The sequence below is a fragment of the Fragaria vesca genome, linkage group LG3 (assembly GCF_000184155.1).
Source record: "Fragaria vesca subsp. vesca linkage group LG3, FraVesHawaii_1.0, whole genome shotgun sequence".
Classification (NCBI taxonomy): domain Eukaryota; kingdom Viridiplantae; phylum Streptophyta; class Magnoliopsida; order Rosales; family Rosaceae; genus Fragaria; species Fragaria vesca.
In genome coordinates this window covers 15,614,738-15,641,741 of record NC_020493.1, presented here as the reverse complement: position 1 = coordinate 15,641,741, position 27,004 = coordinate 15,614,738, and the positions used below count along the sequence as shown (strand labels likewise).

At 36.6% G+C, this 27,004-nt stretch overlaps 4 protein-coding genes and 1 pseudogene across 5 annotated transcripts; 2 read left to right on the top strand and 3 right to left on the bottom strand.

Moving 5' to 3' along the window:
• The first annotated feature begins 4,012 nt into the window (after positions 1 to 4,012).
• Positions 4,013 to 5,166, top strand: LOC101302915. The gene is made up of 2 exons (XM_004294398.1): positions 4,013 to 4,520; positions 4,635 to 5,166. Exons 1-2 carry the CDS (start codon positions 4,491 to 4,493, stop codon positions 4,983 to 4,985), a joined length of 381 nt encoding a protein of 126 aa, XP_004294446.1. The 5' UTR covers positions 4,013 to 4,490; the 3' UTR covers positions 4,986 to 5,166.
• Positions 5,167 to 6,087: 921 nt separating this feature from the next.
• Positions 6,088 to 7,236, bottom strand: LOC101299276 (annotated as a pseudogene). Its single transcript, XR_184243.1, has one exon. The product of XR_184243.1 is annotated as a short-chain dehydrogenase reductase 4-like (transcript).
• Positions 6,150 to 9,551, bottom strand: LOC101295313 (pirin-like protein-like). Its single transcript, XM_004294373.1, has 6 exons — positions 9,345 to 9,551; positions 9,171 to 9,220; positions 9,030 to 9,068; positions 8,896 to 8,924; positions 8,547 to 8,713; positions 6,150 to 7,672 (listed from the first exon to the last, which is right to left on the bottom strand). Exons 1-6 carry the CDS (start codon positions 9,455 to 9,457, stop codon positions 7,168 to 7,170), a joined length of 903 nt encoding a protein of 300 aa, XP_004294421.1. The 5' UTR covers positions 9,458 to 9,551; the 3' UTR covers positions 6,150 to 7,167.
• Positions 9,552 to 12,360: 2,809 nt separating this feature from the next.
• LOC101312527 (exopolygalacturonase-like) lies at positions 12,361 to 14,196 on the bottom strand. Its single transcript, XM_004295807.1, has 4 exons — positions 14,026 to 14,196; positions 13,623 to 13,937; positions 12,716 to 13,219; positions 12,361 to 12,600 (listed from the first exon to the last, which is right to left on the bottom strand). The coding sequence occupies exons 1-4, from the start codon at positions 14,194 to 14,196 to the stop codon at positions 12,361 to 12,363; spliced, it is 1,230 nt and encodes a 409-aa protein (XP_004295855.1).
• Positions 14,197 to 20,215: 6,019 nt separating this feature from the next.
• On the top strand, positions 20,216 to 26,203 carry LOC101312327 (fimbrin-1-like). The gene is made up of 15 exons (XM_004294346.1): positions 20,216 to 20,256; positions 20,867 to 21,117; positions 21,238 to 21,408; positions 21,584 to 21,822; positions 21,920 to 22,091; positions 22,179 to 22,217; positions 22,337 to 22,405; positions 22,535 to 22,651; positions 23,103 to 23,311; positions 23,712 to 23,867; positions 24,127 to 24,326; positions 24,781 to 24,938; positions 25,037 to 25,133; positions 25,234 to 25,325; positions 25,665 to 26,203. The coding sequence occupies exons 2-15, from the start codon at positions 21,031 to 21,033 to the stop codon at positions 25,941 to 25,943; spliced, it is 2,085 nt and encodes a 694-aa protein (XP_004294394.1). The 5' UTR covers positions 20,216 to 20,256; positions 20,867 to 21,030; the 3' UTR covers positions 25,944 to 26,203.
• Positions 26,204 to 27,004: the final 801 nt, after the last annotated feature.

The window sequence follows — 27,004 nt, the reverse complement described above, 5'->3', positions numbered from 1 at the left end:
CTCAAGAGGAATTTAATTTTTGTTTCTCTTTTGGTTAAGTATGGTTGTAGACTTTCCATTGATATGAAAGGAATAAAGCTTTTTCAGGATTCTGAATATATTGGTTGTGGTGTTTTCAATAATGATTATTTGCAATTAAATTGTTCTGTTGCACAACAAAAAATTCTGTTAATTGAAAATAATGAAAACATTAAGAATCACAGCAATAAGATCACTAGAACTAACAAAATCCTTTATAATCAGCAGTCTGCAAACTTGTGGCATAGGAGACTAGGCCACATTTCAAAAGAAAGACTCAAAACACTTTAGAAAAATAAACTTTTACCTACAGATTTAGACTATTCTGATATGACTGATTGTGTGGAGTGTTGTAAGGGAAAAATGACTAAATTCAGTAATTAAAAGGCAACTAGAAGTTAGAATCTCTTAGAACTAATTCATACAGACATTTGTGGACCTTTTAAGCATAAAACTATATGTGGAAATGTTTACTTCATAACCTTTATAGATGATTTCTCTAGGTACTGCTATATCTATATGTTATCAGAAAAATCACAAGCTCTTCAAGCATTCATAATTTACAAAACTAAAGTAGAATTACAGCTTGAAAAGAAAATTAAAGTAGTGAGATCTGATAGGGGTGGAGAGTACTATGGTAGACATACTGAAGCGGGCCACCATAAGGGACATTTTGCATTGTTCCTTCAGGAAAATGGCATTGAGACTCAGTATTCAACTCCCTATAACCCCCAACAAAATGGAGTAGTATTCAACTCCCAATATAACCCCTAACAAAATGGAGTAGCAGAGAGAAAGAATAAGACTTTATTAAACATGGTAAGATGCATGATGTGCACTGCATGTTTACCAGTTTTCTTATGGGGAGAGATACTTAAGACTGCAAACTATGTTTGCAATAGGTCACCCTCCAAATCAGTAGAAAAGACACCATTTGAATTATGGTGTGGTAGACAGCCCAGTTTGCATCACATTCATGTGTGGGGATGCAAAGCTGAGGCAAAAATACCAAATGAGTTAACAGGTAAGTTAAAGTCCAAAACAATCAGCTATAACTTCATAGGCTATTGTGAAAAATCTAAGGGATATAAATTTTATACACCTCATAACTCAACTAGAACTTTTGAAACTAGTCAGGCAAAATTTCTAGATGAAGGTGTTAATAACAATGTTTATGAAGATTTTTCTTCAGAACTTACAGAAATTGTTGAGGATCAAGACATTCAGTACAATATACCCTTAGATCAAACTCATAGAGCTTCTACTGTATTTACAGAAAATCAGTTTCTATATCAAAATCCAATAGAGCCAGAACCAACACAACCTTAAGTAGATGAACCTCTACAACCTGAACCTATAGATGACATGGTTTTTGATCAACCTAATGCAGTAGACCAACCAATTGCTGAAAATCCTCAACCTAGAAGATTTGAGAGACAAAGAAAACCAGTTTATGGGGAAGATAGTGAGTATGTGGTGTACTTGCAAGAAACAGATGTACTAGATGAAGATGATGATCCAAAGAGTTACAAAGAAGCTTTAAAAACTGAAGAAGTAGAGAAATGGCAGGAAGCTATGGAAGCTGAGATGAAGTCGATGAGTGATAATGCAGTCTGGGATTTAGTAAAGCAAAATCCAAACCAAAAACCAATAGGCTGTAAATGGGTCTATAAAACCAAAAGAGATGCAAAAGGGAATATAGAAAGACATAAGGCCAGACTAGTTCCTAAGGGTTTTACACAAAAGGAGGGCATAGACTATACAAAAACTTTCTCTCCAGTTTCAACTAAAGACTCATTTAGAATTACAATGGCTCTAGTAGCACATTATAATATGGAATTACACCAAATGGATGTAAAAACTGCGTTACTGCGTTTTTGAATGGAGAGTTAGATGAAACAATCTATATAAGGCAGCCCGAAGGTTTTGTAATGCCAGGGAAAGAAGAATATGTATGCAAACTTAAGAAATCCATTTATGGATTAAAACAAGCTTCTAGACAATAGTATAAGAAGTTTGATTCAGTAATTTCAAGCTTCGGCTTTGTTGAAAACATTGTCGATGAATGTGTATACATTAAGACAGTTGGGTATAATTTTATTTTCCTAATACTGTATGTAGATGATATTCTTCTAGCTAGCAGCAATGTAAAATTGCTTAAGGAAACTAAAAACTTTCTGCCAAGTAACTTTGACATGAAAGATTTAGGGTTTTTTAGGTGAGGCGTCTTATGTTTTAGGGATTGAAATAATTAGGGACAGAGCACAAGGTTTATTAGGTTTATCTCAATTGAACTATATCACAAAAGTTCTTAAGAGATTTAATATGGAAACATGTGCATTAGGTGACTCTCCTATTTCAAAAGGAGACAAACTGACCAAAAACAGAAATAAGATTACTAAAAATAGGGGGAAGATAGTTGCCATAGAGAGCAAACCTTATGCTCAACTTATTGGCCACCTAATGTATGCTCAGACCTGTACCAGGCCTGACTTGGCATTTTCAGTAGGTATCTTATCTAGGTTTCAATCCAATCCCACACAAGAGCATTGGGTTGTAGGAAAAAAGATGCTTAGGTATTTGTAGAAAACTAAAGGTTATAGTTTGGTTTATAGATAGGTTAATAATCTTGAGTTAGTTGGTTATACTGACTCGGATTTTGCTGGCAACTTTCAAGACTCTAACAAGTCTACTTCTGGGTATGTATTTATGCTTGCTGGTGGGGCTATAGCTTGGAAAACTGTAAAACAAAAACTCATATCAACATCCACAATGCAGGCTGAATTTATTGCTGCATATGAAGGAGTCTGTCAAGGACTGTGGATTAGAAATTTTTTGTTGTATACTGAAGTCTTAAGTTCACTTGTTTCAGATGCACTTAAAATTTACTGTGATAATGAGGCTCTAGTGTTTTTCAGCAAAAATAGTAAAAGGTCAAATAACTCCAAACATATAGATCTCGAATTCTACAGTGTGAGACAAAGAGTTAAATGTGGTGAAATTAGTGTTTTAGATATTGATACTGAAACACAGTTTGCATACCCTTTTACTAAAGCCTTGCCAATTGTGAAGTTTCAGCAACATACCAAGAATATGGGAGTTTTGGAAAATTTGTATTCATGAGCTCAGTGGGAGCTATGCAAAGTTAGAATTTTATATTAGTGTATTAGTTTCCTTGTTTAGTCATTCTGTTTCAAATTTGATTGTAATTTTGATTCAGCAAGATATTAATAAAATGAGGTATTTCAGATTGTATTCCATTGTGTCGATTTTGAAATTTACATATTTTCATATAATATGTGTGTTATCAGGTGAGCTCCTTCATGCATTAAGAAATTGCAGTTCAGTAAAGGCAGAACATGAGCTCAATGGTGTTTCAGAATTTCTGCTGAGATTTCATATGAAATCATTCATTTGGGGTATGAGCAAAAGATGTTTCAGGTAGATATACTTATCTTTGATTTGCTCTAGTTATCACTGCAGCTTACGTGGTTACTGTGTGTGGTGTTAGTGGTTCTCAATCATCTGGTTTTTCTAAATCAACATGGTCTTGAATTCTGCACTATATGCTTTAATTGACCAAGCTGAATGAGTTCTGAGTTCTTGTGTATTTCAGTGCACACTTCATTTGTTGTTTGTCTTGAGTTATTGGTTCAATTGTTGTCATGTAGTATGTGTTAAGTCTAGTGGGAGAATGTTAGAAAATATTAGACCTTAACATTAAGATAAATACAATTGATTTGGCTAAATACAAATAACAAGAAATACATGACTATATATAACTCTATTTTCTGGTTATCTGTTAAGGTTGTATCTCCTAACAGAAGTAGGATACTCATTATGTTAATTACCTGATTAATCTTAGGAGTTATGATAAGTTTTAGATTATCTTGATAACTATTAAGCAGATATTAGACTCCTAATGGGATAAGTCTCTTATCTAGTTAACTGGCCGATATATATACAAGGAGAAGCCCCTATACTCAACATGCTTACATTCAGCTTTAGTCCCATACTAACGTTATAAGTGTTGAAGTGCATAAGGCTTAACGCTTGGTTCTAAGTGCAGCTGATATTGCAAGATGTCGACCTCAATGAACCTGTCATCAAGTTAGTGTTCTAATCTTGTTGATCTTACTGATATGAGATGTGTGTTCATGTTGTTGTGATTTGATCTGGATGTATTTGGTTGTTGCATCATTTAGTCTAATAGCATGTGGTTCAGGAGGAGGAACCATGTTTGGGTCAGCATTGGGGGTTCTTGCATGGGGGAAAATGAGCATCAATCCAGGCTGGACCATATTGGAAAGTTCTTCCTCAAGAGTGACTGTTGATGGATATGCAGCAGCTCCTCCATTGAGATGATTAACCATGATGAAGTGACGTCGAGCAGTTCGATCAGTACATTGACCAACAGGGTGGTCGAGACAACCACAATAGAAACATGATTCAAGTAGTGTTTCATAGTTAAGATGAATGACAGAAAGCTCATCCGCATCAAGGTCAGGAAAAACATGAATTTCACTAGCCAAGCTAGTTCAAGCTTCATGTCAATGCAAACCCCAGCATGCATAGATCTAGTGCCTTCTAAAGTTTCTGGGTCAATTTTAATGTAGGTATGTACCATGTTGGGAAGCAATGTAAATCAGATCATCACGATTCCACAAATGAATAGGAAGAAAAGGGAGTCTCACCCACACAATCAGAGAGGTCAGTTGAGCCCGAGCTGGATTGAAGTTGGGAGTCCATCTTCGAGCAAAAATTTGTCCTTGAAAAGACTAGGGACGGTTGTCAAGGACATACTAAAGGTCACCTTAATTTTCAACGTCACCCTGCGCCTATCATGTCCTAGAGGATCGATTGCATGCAACTACCTCAACAACACTTGCCTAACTGTAAACAGTGTAAAAGCATCGAGCTCGAATAGCTACCCTAGAGAGTCGCTCTCCAAAAACCTAGCCAACTAAGCAGAGCCTGCGGTTACGATCCAAAGACGCAATGGGCTGTTGCTTCGCGTACCCTCTAATACATAAGGGTTTGCGTGCTATACCGTTCTGTATAACATATATCTGACTAAAGGGAGGCTGAACAGGAGTGGTGGTTGGTTGAAGAGATTTTATCATGGAATATTAATTAGCATGTATTCTATACCGAACGGTATACAGAAGTTTCCAATACATAATAATTATAATGTTTGTTAGTCAACATTATTATCTCTTTATGCAATTGTTGATAGGATATATAGGTGTCTGCTTTTGCATATAAGAACAAGTTTGGCTACTTTTGCAGTGTTTACATCAATGTAAACACATCAATGTATTATGGGGTACTCATTCCCTACTTCATAAATATTATCAGAACTCGACGTTTTTTGTAAATATTATATATATATATATGGTTGTTCACATAATTACTCATTAGTTATATATGTCCTTACGATGTAAACACTAGTGTTATATAAATGGTCTAATGAGAATGAACTATACACTTTTTTCTCCTCCTACATTCTATCTCTCTCATTTCTTAGTTTATAACATTTGATATTGCAAAAAAGGACCTGGTTCCCAAGTCTGAGTAAACATTTGATCCAAAGAAAATAAATAGTCTTGAGTTCTTTTATGTTCAACACTTCAACCCTTCTTTTTTCGTTTTTCTTAATATTGCAAGACTACACTTGTCACGTGTTAGCCTCAACAACTGATTCGATCAATTTCTCATTATCTTTTGGGAGATTTACTTCTTACTTCGCAGGGTACGTTGGTCCAAATAGGCCATTAGTTACAATTTTTACTATGCATCACAAACATTATTTTAGGAGTAAGTTCGACAATATATACTCCTTAAATTTGCATATTACCGTAGATCTCAGGCCCTAGTTTCTGTTGTTGTTGATGGTATGGATCCTTCACAATAATAGTTCTAGAATGATTTGTATGCCTCAGAAATCATTATCTTGAATTTGAATTTTATACGCTTTTGAATACATCACTGCTTACCTATATGTTTAATTAGAAATTGGTTTGTGTTGTTGTCTATTTTCCTTGAATAATAAGAAAGAAGGAAAAGTATAATCGTTCAATTCATTTGGGATTCATATCAAGCTTTCAGCCCACCCTCGACGACGAGATTGTGACCGGATACAAACTGAGAATCGTCAGAAGCCAAGAACACGACTGCGTTAGCCACATTATCTGGCGACATAATCTCATGCCGATCACCTGACGCCGCCGATAACTTGGTTATCTCCACAGCGTTGAAGGCAAGGAACGAGTTCAGGAGTGGCGTATGAACAGGTCCCGGCGAGACGCAGTTAACGCGTATCCCATACGTGCCGAGCTGGATACTTGCCGACCTGATCAGACCCAGAATGGCGTGTTTCGACATGCTGTACTCTGTGAACTACTCTAATCCGGTATTGGCCGCAACGCTCGCGGTGCATATCACGCTCCCCTTAACTCTACCTTCCACCATGGCCCTCGCCCCGTGCTTCAGACACGCCGCCATCCCACGTACGTTGACCGCCATGAGCTTCTCGTAGTTGGATAAGTCAAACTCCAGCACGGTCTGCTCGGACGAGCTGAATACTCCGGCGTTGCTGAACATGATGTCCAGGCGGCCGTGCATCTGGACAGTTGAGTCGACCAGGCTCTTCACTTGATCCTCGTCTGTAACGTCGCAGCGGACGTAGGTGCAGTGAGGACCTATCGAAGCGGCGACGTCATTACCTTTCTGGTCCTGGACGTCGGCGATAACCACCGCGCGTGCACCATACAATGCAAAGTGGCGCGCGGTGGCTTCACCAATGCCGCTGGCGCCACCCGTGACTATTGCCACCTTGTCTTCAAGTTTGTTCTTGAGTTGTGCCATTTCTTGAGAAGCTGTGGTATCTGAAACATTGCAGCTGCCATCTTTTATAGGAGAGCTGAGTGCCATAATTCCACTTGCTAACAGGCCATTGACTATTGTAATTTTGTTTTTGGCTAATCAAATTTGACTGTCTGGGTTTCTTGTGGATTAATTTAAGCAACAAAGAAGAAGATATACTTTGAAGTTTGAACAGTACATGCATGCTTATTGTTTAACAGCATTTAAATCCCTCTTCCAAAATAAATCAATAGATAATCTCTCAAATAATACAATTAACAAGATCTAAAAATCAAGGTTCAGTGCAGATCCAGATCTCCAGTGTGTTGCCTTCTCAAATCCATTGACACAATTTTCAAAATCATCAATGGTTTGATCAATCTCTTCATCTGTGTTCATCACAAAGGGACCAAGTTGCTTTACAGGCTCCCCCAAAGGTTGGCCTCCAACTAATATAAACCTAAGGTTCTTGGAAGACTTGTTCCATGCCTCCAATCCATCCCCAGATCCTAGAACAAGAAGGTGGTGACCTGCCACTGGCATAGACTTTGAAGTTCCAAAAATACCTTCCCCCTCCAAGACATATACAAATGCATTCCATGATACTGATATTGGTTGCTGAAGGTGAGCTCCTGGTTTGAGAGTGAAGTCCAAGTACATGGTTGGGGTTCTTGTGTAAATTGGTGACTTTGTTCCCAAGGCTTCTCCTGCTATCACTCTAACCTTGATCCCATCTTTTGTAGCCTCTGCAATGTCCTTGCTCACCATTTCTTGGTATTTTGGCTCAATCCTGTGTTAAACACATTGCACAATTCTTTATAATTAACAAAAGCTTAATCAACTGCAAGGGTACTAAACTACCACTTGATTGGAATTTGAAAAGAGAAATGGTTTTGAAAGCTAATGATGTTACACTATGAAAGCGTTAGTTCTAGTTATCAAAACTTCTTAAGGTTTTCAAAAGTGAAAAGGAAGCAGCACTAGCATAGGATATATTACACAAGATTCTTTGGCCACTATGATATGAGTACAAAGTCATATAGTTTTATTTAAAGGTCCCTAGGCTAGATATTTCCGGCTAGTAGATTCAAAGACAAACACATACACAAAATGTGCCCTTGGTGCACCCAAAAGCAGCTGAGCATATATCCCATGCATGAAGGCCAATCATATGCTATATATCTCTTTGAAAATTTGCCTATGCTCATTCCAAAATATACATGCCACATTTATCCGATACGAAGATAAGGGAGCTCTTTTAGTGAGACCTTTAAGTTAAGGCCTAGTTGAGGATTTTTTTGTTTATGATTTAAAAACCTATTTTTCGATTATATTTTGACATCTTATCCGTTCAGTTTTTAGGTCTATATGAGTAGATCATTTCTACAAATTTTCAGCCAAATTGGTGTTCGTTAAGGTAACAAACTAGATCAAATTAATAAACGAAGCAAACCTGTCAAATATTAATCATTCAAGTTCATAATTGGTAAATCACACTTATGAATGTCTTAAGAATTTTCAATATGGCTGAAAATTTGCAGAAATGATCTACTCATAAATACATATAAACTGAACTGTCAAGATATGGATATAAGATCGAAAAGTTAGATATGATCGAAAAGATGTGGATATTAGATGAAGATAATTAAGAAGAAGATGCTTACATTTTATGTTTGGAGGAAAGGTTTATCCACAACTGTAGACCCTTTTGGGTTCCTTGGGCTGCAGGCATTTCCGAGTGAACGATACCTCTACCTGCAGTCATCCACTGCACATCGCCGGCTCCGATCGTCCCTTTGTGCCCTTCAAAATCTTCATGTGTGATGGCTCCCTGATGATCCAAACAATTTCAAATTAAGTATATGCATGGTTTAAGTATCATTTCTTGTCCAACTACCCTTAAGTTACCAGATATTATAAGAAAGCTAGCTGGATGTACACATTTACAGCAAATAACCACTTGAAGACTAATTACAACCCAATACTATAGACAATCATGAATACTTTATATACCTGCAACATGTAGGTCACTGTCTCAAACCCTGTCAAAATCCAAATGGAAAAACAAGAAAAAGAAATCAGAATCCAAACCACATTAATCTGAACGAGATAGGCTAATTACAATTTACAAGTACAGTGACAAAAACCTCGGTGTGGATGATCAGGAAAACCAGCAGGAGCTGTAACTGCACATATAAATATCAAAGGCAGTATCAGCATCTATACATTAGAATTTAGCACTGCCATTACATTCATGAAGAAACAGAGGAAAACAGAGAGGTACCCACCTGAGAACTCATCCAGAACAAGAAAAGGATCAAAGTATCCCAGATCAAACCTACACAAACGCAGTAACAACAACCCATTGAGGCATTGAATCAACAATCTTCCATTCAGGTAGCGAAAAGTCGAAAACGAGACTAATATTTCTGCTTATAAGTTATAATGGTATGACTAATTACCTCCCAATGCTTCTTCTAACAATGGCACCAACTCCTTCATGCTGAGGCCTGGCCAAGAACTTGCTCACCACAGCTCGTCCTTCAAAACCGAGTGAAACTTCTGTCCCAGACATATTCTTCTTAATTTATATGATCAACAACAGTATAGCAACTAGTACTTGTTCAGAAACTTTGATTGAAAATTTGAAAAACTTGTGTAAATGTGATGACAATGGAAGATCTCTGGTGCCGTATATATAGTACTAGCAGAGAGAGATAGAGACAATTGGTATTCTTTATGGAAGGTCAAAGTGAAATGTTGTGGGCGGCCAATAAAGAACCGGATCATGGGGCATGACGTTGTTCTTTGCTTGAGCTCCAGGGACTTTACTAAATTCAAACCTCTGCGAATGAAGTCACTATGACGTTGGGGTGATGTTGTGGACAAGAAAGGCAATGGCTTAGGGGATCCATGGGTCATGCTTATGCAAATATTATTCTGCATTTGCTTCATGATATGTGACAGGCAACTTCTTAGGGAGAAAATCTTGATGTAGGTTTCAAGTCTTTTACTAATGAAGGGAACTTTTTCATCAAAGTTGATGTTGTTGCATTAGCTGTAGGATACAAGAATCATATAATTGGAGGTATTTCAATTTTTAATTTTCTTCTTTCCTATTGTCTATATATGAGTATTGTGTGGAAGTTTCTAACTTTCTTCATTATCTTTTATTTGCGAAAGAAGAAAGAAATATACAAGAGTTGACGTAGAAAACAAAATTGATGTAATCTCAAATAACAATCAATTTTACCTCCCAAACCGAACAATCATATAAGTATCAACAAGTGAATAACTTAGGGCTGTGTTCGGATTGGATCCATTTTTTAAAAAATAGGATCCGTGATCCGAACTATTTAATTATTTCGGATCGGATTTGCAGTTTTATATACAATATCCGAATGGATCCAGATCCGAAAAAATTGGATCGGATCTCGGTTTTTTTGGGATCCGGAAAGCCTGGAATTTAAGACATACGTCCATGAAAGCAAAGATAATCCAAGTTTCCGAAATTTTAAACTAACTTGGACACAAAATAACATTAAGCATTAAACAATTCAAAATAGCCTGAAATTTAAGACATACTTCCATGAAAGCAAAGATATTCCAGGTTTCCAAAATTTCAAACCAACTTGGACACAAAATAACATTAAACATTAAGCAATTCAAAGTTTCAAGCTTAATAAAGTCTTGACAAAATAAGAAGAAGCAAACTATTTTTTGTGTTTTATCTTTTCATTACCTTAAATCTAACAGCTTACAATAGATCTAGTGGTTATGCTAGGCCAAGCGTTGTCGACTTCCCGAACACCATCATATTTAAGTCTGTACATTCTAAATCTGTAGCACAGAGGGTCTAATTTTCTGAAATGTCATATGTTACGTTGGTTCTATATTAATGTTAAATACCACAAATAATCACTATAGTTATTTGACGTTCCAATGCTATAATGATATGTACCCATGCGTGGCCTTGTCTAATATGAACTGTTCCATGCTTCTAGATATGTTAGACCCCTCATCAACAGACCAGAACTAATACTGACAGCTAGTATTGATCATTACTAATCACAATCTTTTCCATGATATCAAATAGCATTTGATGCTATGAACCTTGATTAAGACCACACCAAATCTTCCATTAAATAAGAAAAAACACCTCTGACTAGTTTATTGACATCACTTATACAAAGCGTGACGCAATGGTAAGATGAGGAACACAATTACACAAAAGAGCAAGAAATTTAGTCAAATCAAAGTTGATCGAGGAGTCACCGGTTTAAACCAGATCGAGTACTAGCTTGTTTAAGCAATAACGTGTAGACTCTGAATTTTGGAACCATTTCCGGGAAGCGCTAGACTACGCCTCAGTACCGTACACCAGAGAAGTCCTGAGACGCGTGGCAGCTTTCGTCCACACATATTGAATTCCATTTAACTTCCGTTAGCAGTAAAAATACTTGTTAAAGGTAAAACTGTTAGGGCTTTTGTGTCAAATACCATAAGTCTCTCTCCCAGCACATCAAGCTTCTAGCCGCCGACGGAGGTGCAGTCGGAGGTCGGAGGTTGGCTCATCAAGAAAGATGATGAGAGGGTCGACACGTGGCGGCAAAGGAACCTGTCAAATTAAAATTTTTTTTTTTTTTTGTCGCAGAACTACCAGAAATATAGAATACAAGGAACAAGTTTGGCATCCTGTGCATATTTGTCATTATACACACATACAGTACTTTCACAGAAAAAATTACCAAACGTGTTGATTAGCTTTTTATCATCTAAAACTTATTAAACGCACAAATTACCAAACAGATAATTGCTTTTATTTACTACTGTTTATTTTAATCGTTGATTTATTTTACAGCAGATTATTTTCGCTGCGATACCAAACTAAGCCTAAGCGTATATATATACGTTGGTAGCTTTTTCCACCATTTCCATTCAAAGAGATAATCATATGAACGTGTTTACTTTTTCCTTGAAAATTATACAGCATCATCATCATCAATCATGATCGATCTTCTATCCCTTTTCTTCACTTTCTGGTCAAATTTCTTGTTGCTTCAAATTTCATCTTTTCTAGTTTCTTACCCAAAAACTAGTTTGGGTAAGAAACGATCTGTTGTATAAGAATGTTACAATATTTCAGGAGAAATTATTGAGTTAACATCCCTATCTTAGAGTTAATATCATATTGCATCTTCATTATGTTGTGAGTGGATAGGATCAAGGAAGAAAGTGATCGATCTTTTTTATGTTGTTACGAGGCATAAAACAGAAGCAATGTTTAATGATCTTTGGTTATATATTCACTTTATTTTTGCACATATTTCATATCTGTGCTTATTACATACAAAACTAAGTAGTACTTACCGACAAAGACATTGAACTTATGCAGGATTACATTGCAGCTTATCGATTAACTGCATAAATCTCATGAACAGTAAGATCAAATGAGTTATTATACTGTACTTGTGAAGGTCATCTGTACGTACTAGGTCTGTAAGATTTAGGGTATTCTTTGCCGGAAGCTACTCCTTTTGCATTCAAACACGATTCGTTTGCCTGTCGACCTCCGCTGTAATTTAGGTTGATATCCCTCAACTCGATCTTCGTACAAGGTTTATTTTCGCTACACTTGAAATTAACTGCAGTTTCTGTGTTTGAAGTACCCCAAATGTCAATGTACTTCACATCAGTGATCTGAATCTCCGAAGTTTTCTGCAGTGAATGAAAGAGAGTACGTGATTTAAGTACTGTAAGTTAAATTTAGAGGCCAAAATCACTCCTCCCGGTTAACTGCAGTATAGAAATGATGAGCAGTTTAATTGCTTACCGGGGCAGTACAACCACTACCAGGGCAATATTGTTGATCAATGACTATGGGGTTATCGACCTTATCCATTTGAATGTGTTGAAATGTAACATTTGAAACACTGCCTGGTTGAGAGGGACTCTTCGTCTTGATTCTAACACCATTCTGAGTACCTACCAAGCTCGAATTCGTTACGCTCAAGCCAGTAATAGATTTACTGGAAATGCTTCCAAGACTGATTCCATGGCCAGGTCCGCAATGAATACGAGTGACGGAAATGTTTCTTGAATCAGGAAGGAAAGCTAGGCAGTCATCTCCTGTGGCTATTACTGAATCATGTATTTGGATGTTGCTTGATTCACCGATCTTGATTCCATCGGTGTTGGGGCTGTCGCCCGGGGCAGTTATGTGAATGTTGCTGAATATCACATCACGACATGCGAAACAGTTGATGTGGGTGTTCTTGCTGTTGAGGCTTGTTATGTTCTCGATCTTTGTATTATTGGCAAAGTCGAACTTCAATGACTGAAACCAAGGGAAACACAATCAATTAGCATATATACGCACATGCATCTATATAAAAGTTTTTATAAACACCTATACGAGCTTATTAGAGAATTCTCATACATGCAATTTGATTTCATGTAGATCGAGAATTCTCATACAAATCGTAAATCATAAGACCATGCTAATTTGATCCAGAAATGTCTTTAGAACGAACTTTGTTGAATTAGACCAAAATAATTAGTATGTGGAGGGAGATTGCAATCTCTAATGCGAGCAAAACTTGTGCAGAGTGATGAACTGCAATTGCACTATATATCTACCTCATTTGTTAGCCTTACGTACTGAACTTCTGCTCCAATGCATGACCTAACTGATTAGGTATATGAAATTACATATTGAACGAGTATATATAGTAACTTACCCCAGGCAGTGCCTTGCATTGCTTGTTTTTGATGCAGTCGTTATAGGGCCAAGCAGAGGCTCCTTGGCCATCCAACGTCCCTCCACCACTTATCACCAAGTTTGCGACGTATCGGAAGAGGATCCAATGGTCGATACCGACCGAGTACTGGTACTCTTTTGAAGCCAATAAGGTGCCCTGGATCTGCACCTCCATTGGCCCCTTGCAAGCAGAGCCTTCTATCATCAAAGGGTTCACTAAATATGTCCCTTTCTGAAATAAGACCACGCCACCTCCATTGTTTTTGCAAGCTTCATTCCATGCAGCAATAAAAGCCTGCAAAAGAAAAATTAACATGAATGCATAAAAATGAAACTTTCATCGTAATCTGTAGTATGAGTTATTAAGATATGAGAATAAATACCTTGCTGTTATCAGTTTTTCCATCTGCAACACCACCATATTGGTTTACATCGAAAGTTTTCATCGGAGCTTGAAGGATCCGAGCAGCTTGAACATTGTTGATGAGTAATACCAACAACAATAAACTCACACATTCGATAACCATGCTCGAGCTCTTTATAAACAAAGACATTGTTTATGTTTTGTTTCCGTCAGTGTCCGTCAGTGAGTTTTAGAGCTTTATTTATAGGTGTTCTATGTATTGCTTAGGTATTTTCTGTATTGAATAGAAATCTCAGTTTTTCACCAAATTTAGAAATATTTTGGATGTTCTCTTTTATAAATCTTTATCCAATGATTGCAAACTGATTGAGGGAATCTGTAAACATAGTAACTTTAACAAATTTCTTTTTTAACCGAAAGCTTCCCCTTGTGGCAGTCATTAGGATATCGTCTTCCATATTAATTAAGAAGAGAAAATCGACCCAATGATATCCAAATTATCTAAACTTTCATATCACTTATAGAAATTATCACATTAATTAGTATACTCCAAGTTGTGACCCCGACCCAATTTTAATGCACCGTCTATAATGGTATTAAGTGGCAAAACACGTACATGCCATATTTCAATAAGAAATCTATCATTTCCTACATATCCCTACCTAATCCAAACTCCTCTTTACCTCTCACCGTTTTACCCCCCTCATTGCCGCTTTATCCTCTTTTATCTCATGTTTTTTGTTAGGGTAAAATATTGTATAGTTCTTCTAATTTAAAGTCGACATTAATTTGTTTAGTCTTTATAGTTTTATTTTAATCTAAATAGTCCTTAAAGTCACGATTTTTCATCCAAATTGTTTAGTCTTTATAGTTTTATTTTAATCTAAATAGTCCTTAAAGTCACGATTTTTCATCTAAATAGTCTTTTCGACAATTTTCTCAGTTAAAGGCCATGTCAGCAATTTAACTGAGAAAATTGACAGAATGACTATTTGGATGAAAAATCGTGACTTTAAGAACTATTCAGATTAAAATAAAACCATAAGGACTAAACAGATGTCGACTTCAAACCAAAATGACTAAACAAATTTTAATTCTTTTTGTTATATTAGTGGTAGTTTACCATTTTATAGCCTGTAATTTAGGCTATTTAGCTATGGAATGAGTTGTGTAGTAGTGGTAGTTTTGGAGGTCTATAAATTTATGTGTATAACATGAATTGTCGTAATAATTAAGTAATAAACATAATATGTGTTGAACATAATAAATGAGGAGAATATCTCGGAGTACAATTTTGAACCTCTATATGTATAAATTGGGGAAAAAAAAATTTCTCGTTTTCTTATAATAATTATCAGTATAACCTTTACAAACATTTATATGAACTCGACCTATTAGTCCAAGTATTAAGACTACTACAAGAATGAGCGAGATTAGCCATAGCATCAGCAATGAAGTTGACTTCTCTAAACACATGTCTAAGAGAAATTACATCAAAAAAGGAAGAAAAAGTTCTTAATTATATCATATGGATCGATATTTTTACGAAGTCTCCAAGGGGAATAAGTAACACCAATATTAACAACATCATCAATGACCAACTAGGACTCTCCCTCAACTTTTGATCTCTTGAAACCCTACTATTAGGCACAAAGAATACCATCTCTTAAATTCAAAGCTTCTACAATAAGCGGGTTAGTTGTGGTACCATCATTTCTAGAGGCAGCAAGAAGTGGTTTACTAGTTCAGTCCCTTATAAAGTTAAAATGAAACCACTCACAATTGAAGAATAGCAAACAAATCAGTGAAAGTTATGTTAGAACAAATTAGTGGGTCTAGATCATGAGAAAATTTATGCTTCTAAGACACGTTATAGCAACGCTTTTCTTAAGACATTATTTACCCCATTAGGCCACTATCAAGCGTGCAAAGGGGATTTATCAAAAATGTCTTTGGGTACAATGAAGCCCAACATAATGATGTTATTGATCTTCATTTGGCACCCATGCCAAGAAAACCAACATAAACACTCAAAAGAAGGCTACAAGATGACTCAAGGTTACTAGAAACTAATTATGCACTGTTGGTTTCTAATAGTTTTATTTGCATGAAAACATGTGATAAGCATGTTTCAAATAGCCCTGCATGTGTTTCCCAGTTGTGCTAAAGCATTGCCTGACAAAGGCCTTGCCCATTCTTGTTGAATGATTTTCAAACAGTCCTCTGTACCGAACCAATTTTGATCAAATCTAAAGAGCTTTTTACTGCGTCTTTATGGTGTTCTATCATTCCTCACCTCAATCAATAGCGGACAATGATCTGACTCCGAAAGTGGAAGTGTGATAACTCAGCTGCATGCATGGGAACATTTCTTTCCAAGCTTGGGATTGAAAACCACGATCTAATCTTTCTTTGGTATAAAGGCCATACCAAGTGAACTTACTGCCCACATACCCCATGTCTGTGAGATCAGAATAGATCATCGCTCTTCTGAACTTTGTCATTGCTATCAGAGCTCTAGGATTGCCTCCCGATTTATCTCTTATCCATATCACTTCATTGAAATCTCCTGTCATGATCCATGGTAGGGCATATTGTTGATCATCGAGTGACCGTATTAGATTCCAAATGCGATCGCATCCTCCCTTAGACGTAATGTCAAATCCCTGTGAAACACCATAAACTCGACCCATGTTTGCCTACAATGGTGTCAGTATGATTTGCTGAACTGAAATTGATCTCTACATGTGTTTCATCATTCCACATGATGGCGACGTCTCGAGAATTCGATTCATGAGGAACACAAAAGGAGTCTGTGAATCTCTTTGTGTGACGTTTTCAGTGGTGGTTTTTTTTTTTGTTAGGGTTTCTGAGAGGAAGATGATACTTGGTTTCTTGCCCTGCACTAGTCACTAGAGCTTTCTAGGTCTCCGTATTCACAATACCTCGACAGTTCCATATACGACGATGTTACCGTGAAGCATCGTTTTAGGGTTTGAACTCGTCGGAATCGACGAGGTGATGGTAGGGCGGACGACTTTACCTCAGTTATTACTACTTGAAATGTCAACCAAATCATATGCATTTTTAATATGTATGAGCTTGGTTATTATACCTGCTGAAAACACTTTTTACTTACAAATCATTTAACAAACATTCTAGATATGTATGGGCTGTTGCTCTCCATGCTGGCCTGCAGCTGCTTGCTACCTACACTACTCAACCAATTATTGTAGAAGGAGACTCTAAGCTTCTCCTAGATGCGCTCAATGGTCGTTGTTAGATTTCATGACGCCTTAAAGTGCTGGTTCGAGATATCCAAGTTTTATCATCCCATTTTCAGTCTATTTCCTTTAAACATGTTTGGAGAGAAGCAAACTTTCTACCTGATAGTCTAGCTAAATTAGGACACTCTTGTACTAGTCCTCAACTATGAATTTCTTCTCTTCCTCTTTCCTCGGCTACCGCCTTCCAGCTTGATCTTTATGGGGGCAGGTGTGAGCGAGGGTTCTCTTTGTAATTTGTTTATTATCCATCAAAAAAACATTTGGTCTTTACAACACTTTTAAAAACAGTTTACCAAACACTTGGCTGATTTTCCTCATAGCATATCCAAAAGTTATTCTAGTCACACCCCATATTTAAAAACAATTCTACTCACAGCACAACTACGTCAAATTGGGCCGCCCTAGTATCTTCTACTCTAGTGGTAGGGAGCTGAGGTTATACGTAAGGGGTTCAAGGTTTAACCCCTAGCCGTGCCCCTTACCAAAATATAATTTGGTTTGGTAAAAGTTGCGTATGTATTCGTATAAGGTCGGTGTACTATATCGACGGTCGGCTCAAGTGCGGTATGCATATGTCCATACCGTAGGTTGCTTTGGTACAACTCAGTGGAGCTGAATCTTCAGCCCAAAATTCCAACCGTACATAAATTTGTGCCAGTTACTTGTAATATTCATAAAACAAAAAAATTGTTTTTCATTAATTTACCAAACTCTATAAAATATAAAAGTTTTAGATAAGAGCTATTTATAAAAAAACAAAGTAATACCTAAACACGGTCTTAGTCTCGGTTAATGCACTTAATGCGCTTTGTTATATTCTGGTTTGTGCAGACCATGGGATGTACAAGTTGTGCGGCCGCACAAGGCCCCTAATCCGACAAGCCCAATTTAGGATTGCGTTTACATTTTAAATATGTTTTAAAAGCATTATGATAGATAATAATTCTTGGTCTACTTGGTCTACAAGCAATTAACTTAGTTCTTTTGCAAACAACGTCTTAGGTTCAAACGTGATTTTTTATTTTAGTAAGTAGCAAGACCTCACTGCTCTTTACTCTCCTAGATGCAAACATGAAATACCAACCCGCACATGAGAATTCAGCGGCCTTGTACGAAACTTAAAATAGAAACGCATGTAGTACTAATAATTCTCATATACTAAATAAAGCTTCATTCAGTAGAGCTTCATTTTAACTTTCACACAAGACCACCGGATTCTCATGTCTAATCCTGATTAAGCGAGACTTAAATGTCGAATGGATGATACTACTATCACAAGACGAATCCATGTGGTGGGCTGTCTAGGCTGTAGCCTAATATAACAAGAAATTTATCAAGTATATAATAAACAAGTACCCAAAGGTTAACATAGCAACTATGGTTCAGTAGGCAATTTGTCCATCCTTTTTTTCTCCTTGTTAAAGGTTTGACTACTTTTATAAGCATATTCGGATGATTTTATCTGTTTTTCCCACATTTTCTTCTTCTTTTATTCTTTGGTAAAATACTTCTTCTTTTCTTCCTCTCTACTTTTGTTATCTACACACATATCCTTCCTCTCTTCTTTACATATCCTTCCTCTCTTCTTTTGTTAAGCTACATATTACCTTGCATGTTTTTTCTTCCTTCCCACTTTCTTCACCTTCCTTCTTAGGTTAAAATATTTTCTTCATTGTTGATCAATATTCCACTTTTCTTTTAGCATTTAATTGAAAAGAAATTTTAAAATGTTATCTCTTATAGTTCTACACTTTCGTTAGTGTGTCTTTAAAATAAATTTCCTCTGACGAGTCTCCCATAGGGTGCCGAACCTTAAAATATGAAAAGAATATGTACCGAGAAATTCTAACTTCTTTTTTTTTGCATTTCTAATTAGCCTAGACAGATTTCAGAATTTGGAGCCATCGATCACTGGTACTTATCCCATATAAAATAGCCTATATCACTTCTAATTAGCCTAGACAGGTTTCAGAATTTAGATACATCTATCACTGGTACTTATCTCATATAAAATATATGCTTTGCATGTCACTCTAGCAATAAAAAAGTATGTATTACAATGTTTTTCTGATCAGTTGTTTATTTGATATGCCACAACAGGTATATAGTCACGATCTTTCACTAACAAACGAAAGACTTATGTGTCATTAAAACAGACGGTTCTTGACACATGTAATTCATCGTTCTATCTTTGAGTATTGTGATTTGTGAATGACATTGATCAATGCTTAAAGAATATAAAAATAAAGACAAAAATATGAATCTCTTATGCAATTTTGTTTTCTTTTGGCATGAGATGAGAGAGCGTGAATCCCATGTTGAGAAGACTCAAAATTGATGTATTAAACAGGCGTCATACATGATATATGAGAGGCAAAAAAGATGGTGTTTGACACATGTAATTCATCGTTCTATTTTTGAGTATTGTGATTTATGAATAAGATTGATCAGTGCTTAAAAAATATAAAAATAAAGACAAAAATATCAATCTCTTATGCAATTTTGTTTTTTTTGGCAAATGAGAGAGCGTGAGTCCCATGTTGAGAAAACTAAAAATTTTGTATTAAACAGACGCCATATATGAGACGCAAAAAAGAAAGAGATAAAAGTGAGAGAGCGATCCCCACGACGATAGAGTCGTAGATACAACCAAACAGTTGACACCCACACACACCGCGTTGGACAACAGCAAGAGCGAGTCCACCACACTTTCTCATAATCGCGCGCGTACCCTTAACCGCTGCGCTGCCAGTCACCTCTCTGCTGTCTTCGGTTTTTTGGTCTTAGCGACTCCCCCTCCCACCTCTCCGTTTCTCACTTTGCTCTCCCGTGAAGAAACCTCGATCCCGTTTCTCTCTCTTAATCCTCCCCTTCCTCCCAACCCCATCTTGTTCTCTGCATTCCAAGATTTCGAGAGAAAGTAATTCATATTCATGAGTGGATGGTGTTGATTTTGATAAGAGGTATGCAGTTTCTGGGTTTGCGTAGTTTTCACGCTTTCTTTATTGGGTTTCGATTCATTTTTTATTTCATTTTTGTCAACTCAAAGTGTTTCAGAATGAAAGCGCACGCAACGATTTACTACTCTTTGACATTACTCAATTACTGATTACTGGTGTGGGTGTGTGTACTTCTTGGTCTTTGGCCACTTCTTCCGTTTTCTGGATTTGGGTTTGGTTTTCGTAATTCTTATGTTGCTGGGTTTTGTTTCTGTTCATGATTTATGTTTGGTATGTCACATGTGTTGTGTGTTTACTGTTTCATTGTATTTGGAACTTGTGTGTGTGTATTCATCGAATTTCTGATTGAGTTTTCAGTATTGCATTGATTTGCATGGTTATCGCAACAATTTTCAAAGAAAGAAATACATCAGAACTTGATTTTGTTTGCAAATAAATAAAGTCTATGTATTTTCATTTCTGGGAAGTTTTTGATCTTGTGTTCCCTATGTTTTGGTGCAATTCATAGTCCTAATGTTGGTATAATATCTTTGATTGGCATCTTCGATTGATGTTTCGTGATTTTAGATGAATGCACTCCCTAATCTGGCATCATTTGTTGATCTATATTTAGGAGCAGAGTAGGACAACCGCTTTGCAGATTTGATGTGATTGGAGTCGGGTCCTGACAGTGGTTTTGAAAGTACCCGTGCTGGGTTATGTTCTTTAGTTGCGGAATTTTTAGGAGGAGTTAAACAGGGTGTAGTAGGTTTCATCTCCGCTTGGCAATTGGTGGAGATGTCGAGTTATACAGGGGTTCTCATTTCTGATCAGTTGCTTCAAAGCCAGTTCACGCAGGTTGAGCTTCGCAGTTTGCATTCCAAAGTACGTATATTCTGTTCCTTGATCATTTATTGTTTAAGTAGGAGTTTATTTGGATGTTGTTATAGTATGATATTAGAGGACGTTGTGTGATTTTGGCTCCTCTGCTGTTGTTTCGGTCAGTTTACTTCAGTGAAGAATCAGAATGGCATAGTCACTGCTGGAGATTTGCCAGCTTTAATGGTGACATCAAAGGCATTTAAAGAAACGCATACTGAGGAGGAGATTAGGAACATCTTAAGTGGGTTGGGTTCTAACTTGAGTGCTGAAATTGACTTTGAATCCTTCCTTAAGGTGAGTCATTTTCTGTTCTCTAATTCTAAAACATGCGGGCAAACACACACAATTTTTTTGTTTGGTTTATTGTTCTGGAATCTGGAGTATGTGACATGTTATGTCATTTGCTTTCATGTAAAATTGTGTTGCTTTATAGGAGATACCATGTTAATTAGTTGCATCAAATACACAGGCATACTTGAATTTGCAAGGTCAAACAACAGCAAAATCTGGTGGTGCAAAAAACTCTTGGTCATTCTTGAAGGCTTCCACAACTACTCTACTTCACACTATCAGTGAATCAGAGAAAGCATCTTATGTTGCTCACATAAACAGTTATCTCGGGGATGACCCATTTCTACAGCAGTTTCTCCCATTGGACCCAGCTACAAATGATCTATTCAATCTTGCAAAAGATGGAGTTCTCTTATGGTATACAAATTTGACTTACTTGATTATTGTCTACATATTTACCTCAGATAAAGGTTTCATTTTGTCTTGCGTTATTCATGTAATGGTTTAATTGCAGTAAGCTTATAAATGTTGCTGTGCCTGGGACAATAGATGAAAGAGCAATTAACACCAAACGAGTCCTCAACCCCTGGGAGAGGAATGAAAACCATACTCTTTGCCTCAACTCTGCCAAGGCTATTGGCTGCACGGTGGTTAATATTGGCACACAAGACCTCGTTGAAGGAAGAGTATGTTTTGTTTATTTTTGCTTTAATAATAGTTTGATATGATATATTTGAAGTTTTAGAATTTACAGTCTGGTTGTTTGTTTGCAGCCTCATCTGGTATTGGGATTGATTTCACAAATAATAAAGGTAAGCAACTGAAGTTTTGACACATACTCTAGTGTATTGATGGAGAAACAGTACTTGCTATAGTAATCAGCTATTTCCTCCCCCTTTGTTCTTGCACGAATTTAATATGGCAATTTCAGATCCAACTGTTGGCAGATCTGAACCTTAAGAAGACTCCTCAGCTTGTGGAATTGGTAGATGATAGCAAGGTAATGCGTTTGAGCATCTCTTCTTTTCTGTTTTTGTACCTATTAGTCCATGGTATGTTGCTCTATTTATAAATGTGTATATGTGTCCTTTTTGGAAGGACATTGAAGTTATGTTCTGGTATCTCACAGGATGTTGAAGAGCTTTTGAGTTTACCACCTGAGAAGGTCTTGTTGAAATGGATGAATTTCCATCTCCAGAAAGCAGGCTACAAGAAGGCAGTTGCGAACTTCTCTTCTGATCTGAAGGTATTTATCGTCATCCATTCTGCATATTCTAGGAGCATGTAAGTCGCAGACTGACTATGACTTCCAGGGCATACGTAGTGGTAGGATATATCAGTGAGTCATATATGGATATCTATATATGGATCATGCTAGATTATCTGTATTAGCATGTCTAAACTGAAGTTATGGTGCAAAGTTCTATTCTGGGACAAAGCATGGCAACATATAAGCACCTGAAAACTTGTGATTTAATAGACATACAGAACACATGAGAGGACTAGTGCTGAATTAAATGGGAACGTGGTTCCAGTTTACCTACTCTTAATGAATCTATATAGTCTTGTGTAGTATGCACCTCCCACTTCCTTCAGTCCAACAGTAAGCTGCAGCAGCTTTATTGGTATGTTATAAATATTATCGAATATAATTGTATAAACTGATTATATTTTTCTTGTTTGTAATTTATGTACAGGATGGAGAGGCTTATGCGTACCTACTTAATGTCCTTGCTCCAGAACACTGCAATCCAGCCACATTGGATGCCAAACCTGACGAAAGAGCAAAGTTGGTTCTTGATCATGCTGAGAGAATGAACTGCAAAAGATATTTATCCCCAAAAGACATTCTTGAGGGTTCTTCAAACTTAAATCTGGCATTTGTGGCACAGATCTTCCACGAAAGGTCCGCAGTAACTATCAGTTCTTTTTTTGCTTTTTTTTTTGAAAGGCAGTTCTTTTGTTTTAGAAGGTAACTTTGTGCTTTCTTTGTTTTGGGAAACATATATCATCTGGGACAAAGTTAAGAAGTATTGGAGTAAGCTTAGGCGTACTAGTTAATTCTGCATATGATAAATTGTCAACAAAATTTGTCGAACCATTTCTCTGTAGTAATTAGCAGTCATCATTTAGGACTTTTGATCTTGTTAGGTTGTGGCAATTGAGACCATGAGACCAGACTCTCTGACAGGGGAGCAATTAATTGACATTGGAATATTGAGATAACAACTGTGTTATGTGTGTACTCATATCAAATTGGCTATTTTTCTCAACTGAATTGTTGATTAAGAGTACACCTTGTACAGGAATGGCCTCACTACAGATAGCAAAAAGATATCTTTTGCAGAGATGATGACAGATGATGTTCAAACATCACGAGAAGAGAGATGCTTCAGGCTGTGGATCAACAGTCTAGGCATTGCGACTTATGTTAATAATGTATTTGAGGATGTGAGAAATGGGTGAGTGTTCCACATTTAAGTCAGAACAGTGGCAATACCTATATTTGAATTTCTTATCAAGTTATGTATTCAAGAAGAAAATATTCTATAAATGGGTGAGTATTGTAGTCAAGTTGCTAATAATATATGAAGTTGAGTGATAATTCAAGAAGCATAGATGCCGATGCCAAGTTTCTTAAGTTGTGGACACATATAATGATGGCCTTAACTAAATAACATTTCGGTTCCTAATTGTAACATTTGCATGTATTGAATGCAGATGGATTCTCTTAGAGGTGCTTGATAAGGTTTCTCCAGGATCAGTTAACTGGAAGCAAGCATCAAGGCCACCAATCAAGATGCCATTTAGGAAAGTAGAGAATTGCAATCAGGTTGTAAGGATTGGGAAGCAGCTCAAATTGTCTCTGGTGAATGTAGCTGGAAATGATATTGTGCAGGGAAATAAGAAGCTCATACTCGGTAATGTTCTACATTTATCAATTTGCGTACCAACAAATACAATCTGCGTTACTTTCGAGTTTAACATCTAGACCGATTTATTTTGTACTCTGCCTGATGATGTCAACTTCTCTGTCAATGCCTTTCCCTTTACAGGCTTCAATAGCTTTTTTTTTATTTCATTAACAAATTTCAGCTTCATTATTTTTGAAGACATGTTTACGCACTGATGTAGCCATTGATGAGTTGCATAATCTGGGTTAACAAGTTTATTTCTTCAGCTGACCTAACTTTAAAGCTTCTTCTTCTTTCTCTTCTCAAAAATTTTCTGCAATTGTTTGATACTCCCAAAATAATGAAACATGGTTTTGTTTCTTTATGTCAACTGGAGTTTCCAAGTGTCGGTTGTTTTTGTGTTGCTATTTCTTGGTTGCTTGAGAATTAAATGCTAATATTGTGTTTTTCTCTGTTTCAGCTTTTCTATGGCAGTTGATGAGGTTTAATATGCTTCAACTCTTGAAGAATCTAAGATCTCACTCTCGAGGAAAGGAGATGACAGATACAGATATTTTAAAGTGGGCTAACAACAAAGTTAATAGCACCGGCCGAACTTCTCAAATGGAGAGTTTTAAGGTTCAAATAGACCAAAGCATCTGCATTTTGAGTTGAGTTGGTTGAGATCAAATTTCATAGATGATAACTTTTGGCTCTGAAACCTTTGATTTATCCAGGATAAGAGCCTGTCGAATGGGATTTTCTTCCTTGAGCTTCTCAGTGCTGTGGAGCCTAGGGTTGTCAATTGGAACCTTGTTACCAAGGGTGATAGTGGTAAGATTTTTTGCAGGATTATTGTTTTCAATTGACAAAGAACTCGATTTGGACGAAAGTACTGATCAGATAAGTCTGCTTTTCTTTTGTGAAATAATAGCTGATGAAAAGAAGTTAAATGCTACATACATAGTCAGTGTTGCGCGAAAGCTTGGTTGTTCCATTTTCTTGTTGCCTGAGGACATCATGGAGGTAAAAAGAAAACCTTTCAAATCTTTTTTTTGGTCGAACTTTCAAATCTAATTGTTTGGTTTGTTCGTTCATCTCATTTAATTCTAGGAGCCTGAAGAAGTAACATTTCCCATTCTTTTCTATTTATGAGTTAGATAGTCAGACAATTTGTGGGAAAGATCAAAATTGCACTTGCATATGAGTTCTGACTTTCTTGAATAGCAAAGAGTCATTTATGTGAATCGTGGCCAAAGGTCAATTGTTTATTTATTTGTTCTAGACACACAAATTGTTGGTGGTAGTAGCGGTTGTCATTGACATATAATTTTGGTTCATATGACATGTGTGATCTTATGGCAGGTGAATCAGAAGATGCTTCTGACCCTAACAGCCAGCATTATGTTTTGGAGCCTGCAACAACCAGTTGATGGCTCGGAAGCATCTCCATCACCTGCGGATGTATCACCTGCAACATCAATCAGCAGCGAAGATGAAGGCTCTACTTCCCTTGGTGGTGAAATTTCAAACTTGAGTATTGATGACACTGCTTCTGAAGTCTCCTCACAGCTGGACAATGAGGTCAATTCTTTTGGAGATGGGAGCAGGGTGGAAGAGACTGGTTGCTTAGCTGTTAAGTAGGTTCAAGTAAAGTCTATAATTACAGCTCCATATAAATATGGTTGCAAACATATGTAGGATCATAGAATGAAATGAGAAGAGAGGAACATTGTAGAGAGACGGTTCTTTTTTACCATACCCGTGTCAATGAAAGGTGACTTGATGACTTGAAATGCATGTAAGCAACTAGCTAGGGAAAGAAGGGTACATTGCAGTGCGAGAGCTGAAATGTAAAGTACATGAAAATAGAATTGCTCTGAAGAGCTTAAATTAGGAAAGGTAGAGTCTATAACTATAAATAATTATCTTTGTTATTGAAAACTAGTAGAATTATTTTATTTTATTTTATTTATTTATTTATTTTTTTAATGTGAAAGACGAACAACAAACTTTTCTTTCTATTTTGAAAGTTCGTCAAACCTCTGTTTATCTGTCTACCCTTAGCTATTTGGTCCTTTACTTAATTGCTTTTATTTTATAGTGAGATTTCTTCATATCGAGTACTTTCAACCTTTTTTTGGTCGCGAAAAGTGAAATCTTCCTGCTTTGCAAAAGGAAAGGAAATATTCTCCTGGATTAAGGGATAATAGGAAGGTAAGTGTGATTCTTTCCAAACTCTAAATCACTTTCCTCCTTTATGTCCAAACTCCTGCATTTATTACAGGATTTTTAACAATCTTGTCTAATATTCAGTGTGTTACCAAACATTGGAAAATTTTACGGGAAATCTCTTTTCCATTCAGATGAGAAAGATAAGGGAGCTCATTACCATTTGGTCTAGTGACATAGTCTCTCTTTTAGTAAGTGAGAGGTTGTGAATTCGACTCACGCAGTTGTAATTTACCTTATAAAAACAAAACAAAAAACAAGAGAGCTATTTTCTTTCAGCGAGCTTCATATATATACCAACTGCGGGAAGAAACAACATGTATTGGCATTCTTTATTTCGAATAGGCTTCAATGCAGCCGATTACAATCAAAGCAAAGTATGAGAAAGAAAGACCAACAATTCTATTCCTACATGTAAATCACCATCTTGGGTGTCTTTCGTCCCTTGGTAGGTCTGGAAAATCTCCCAAGAT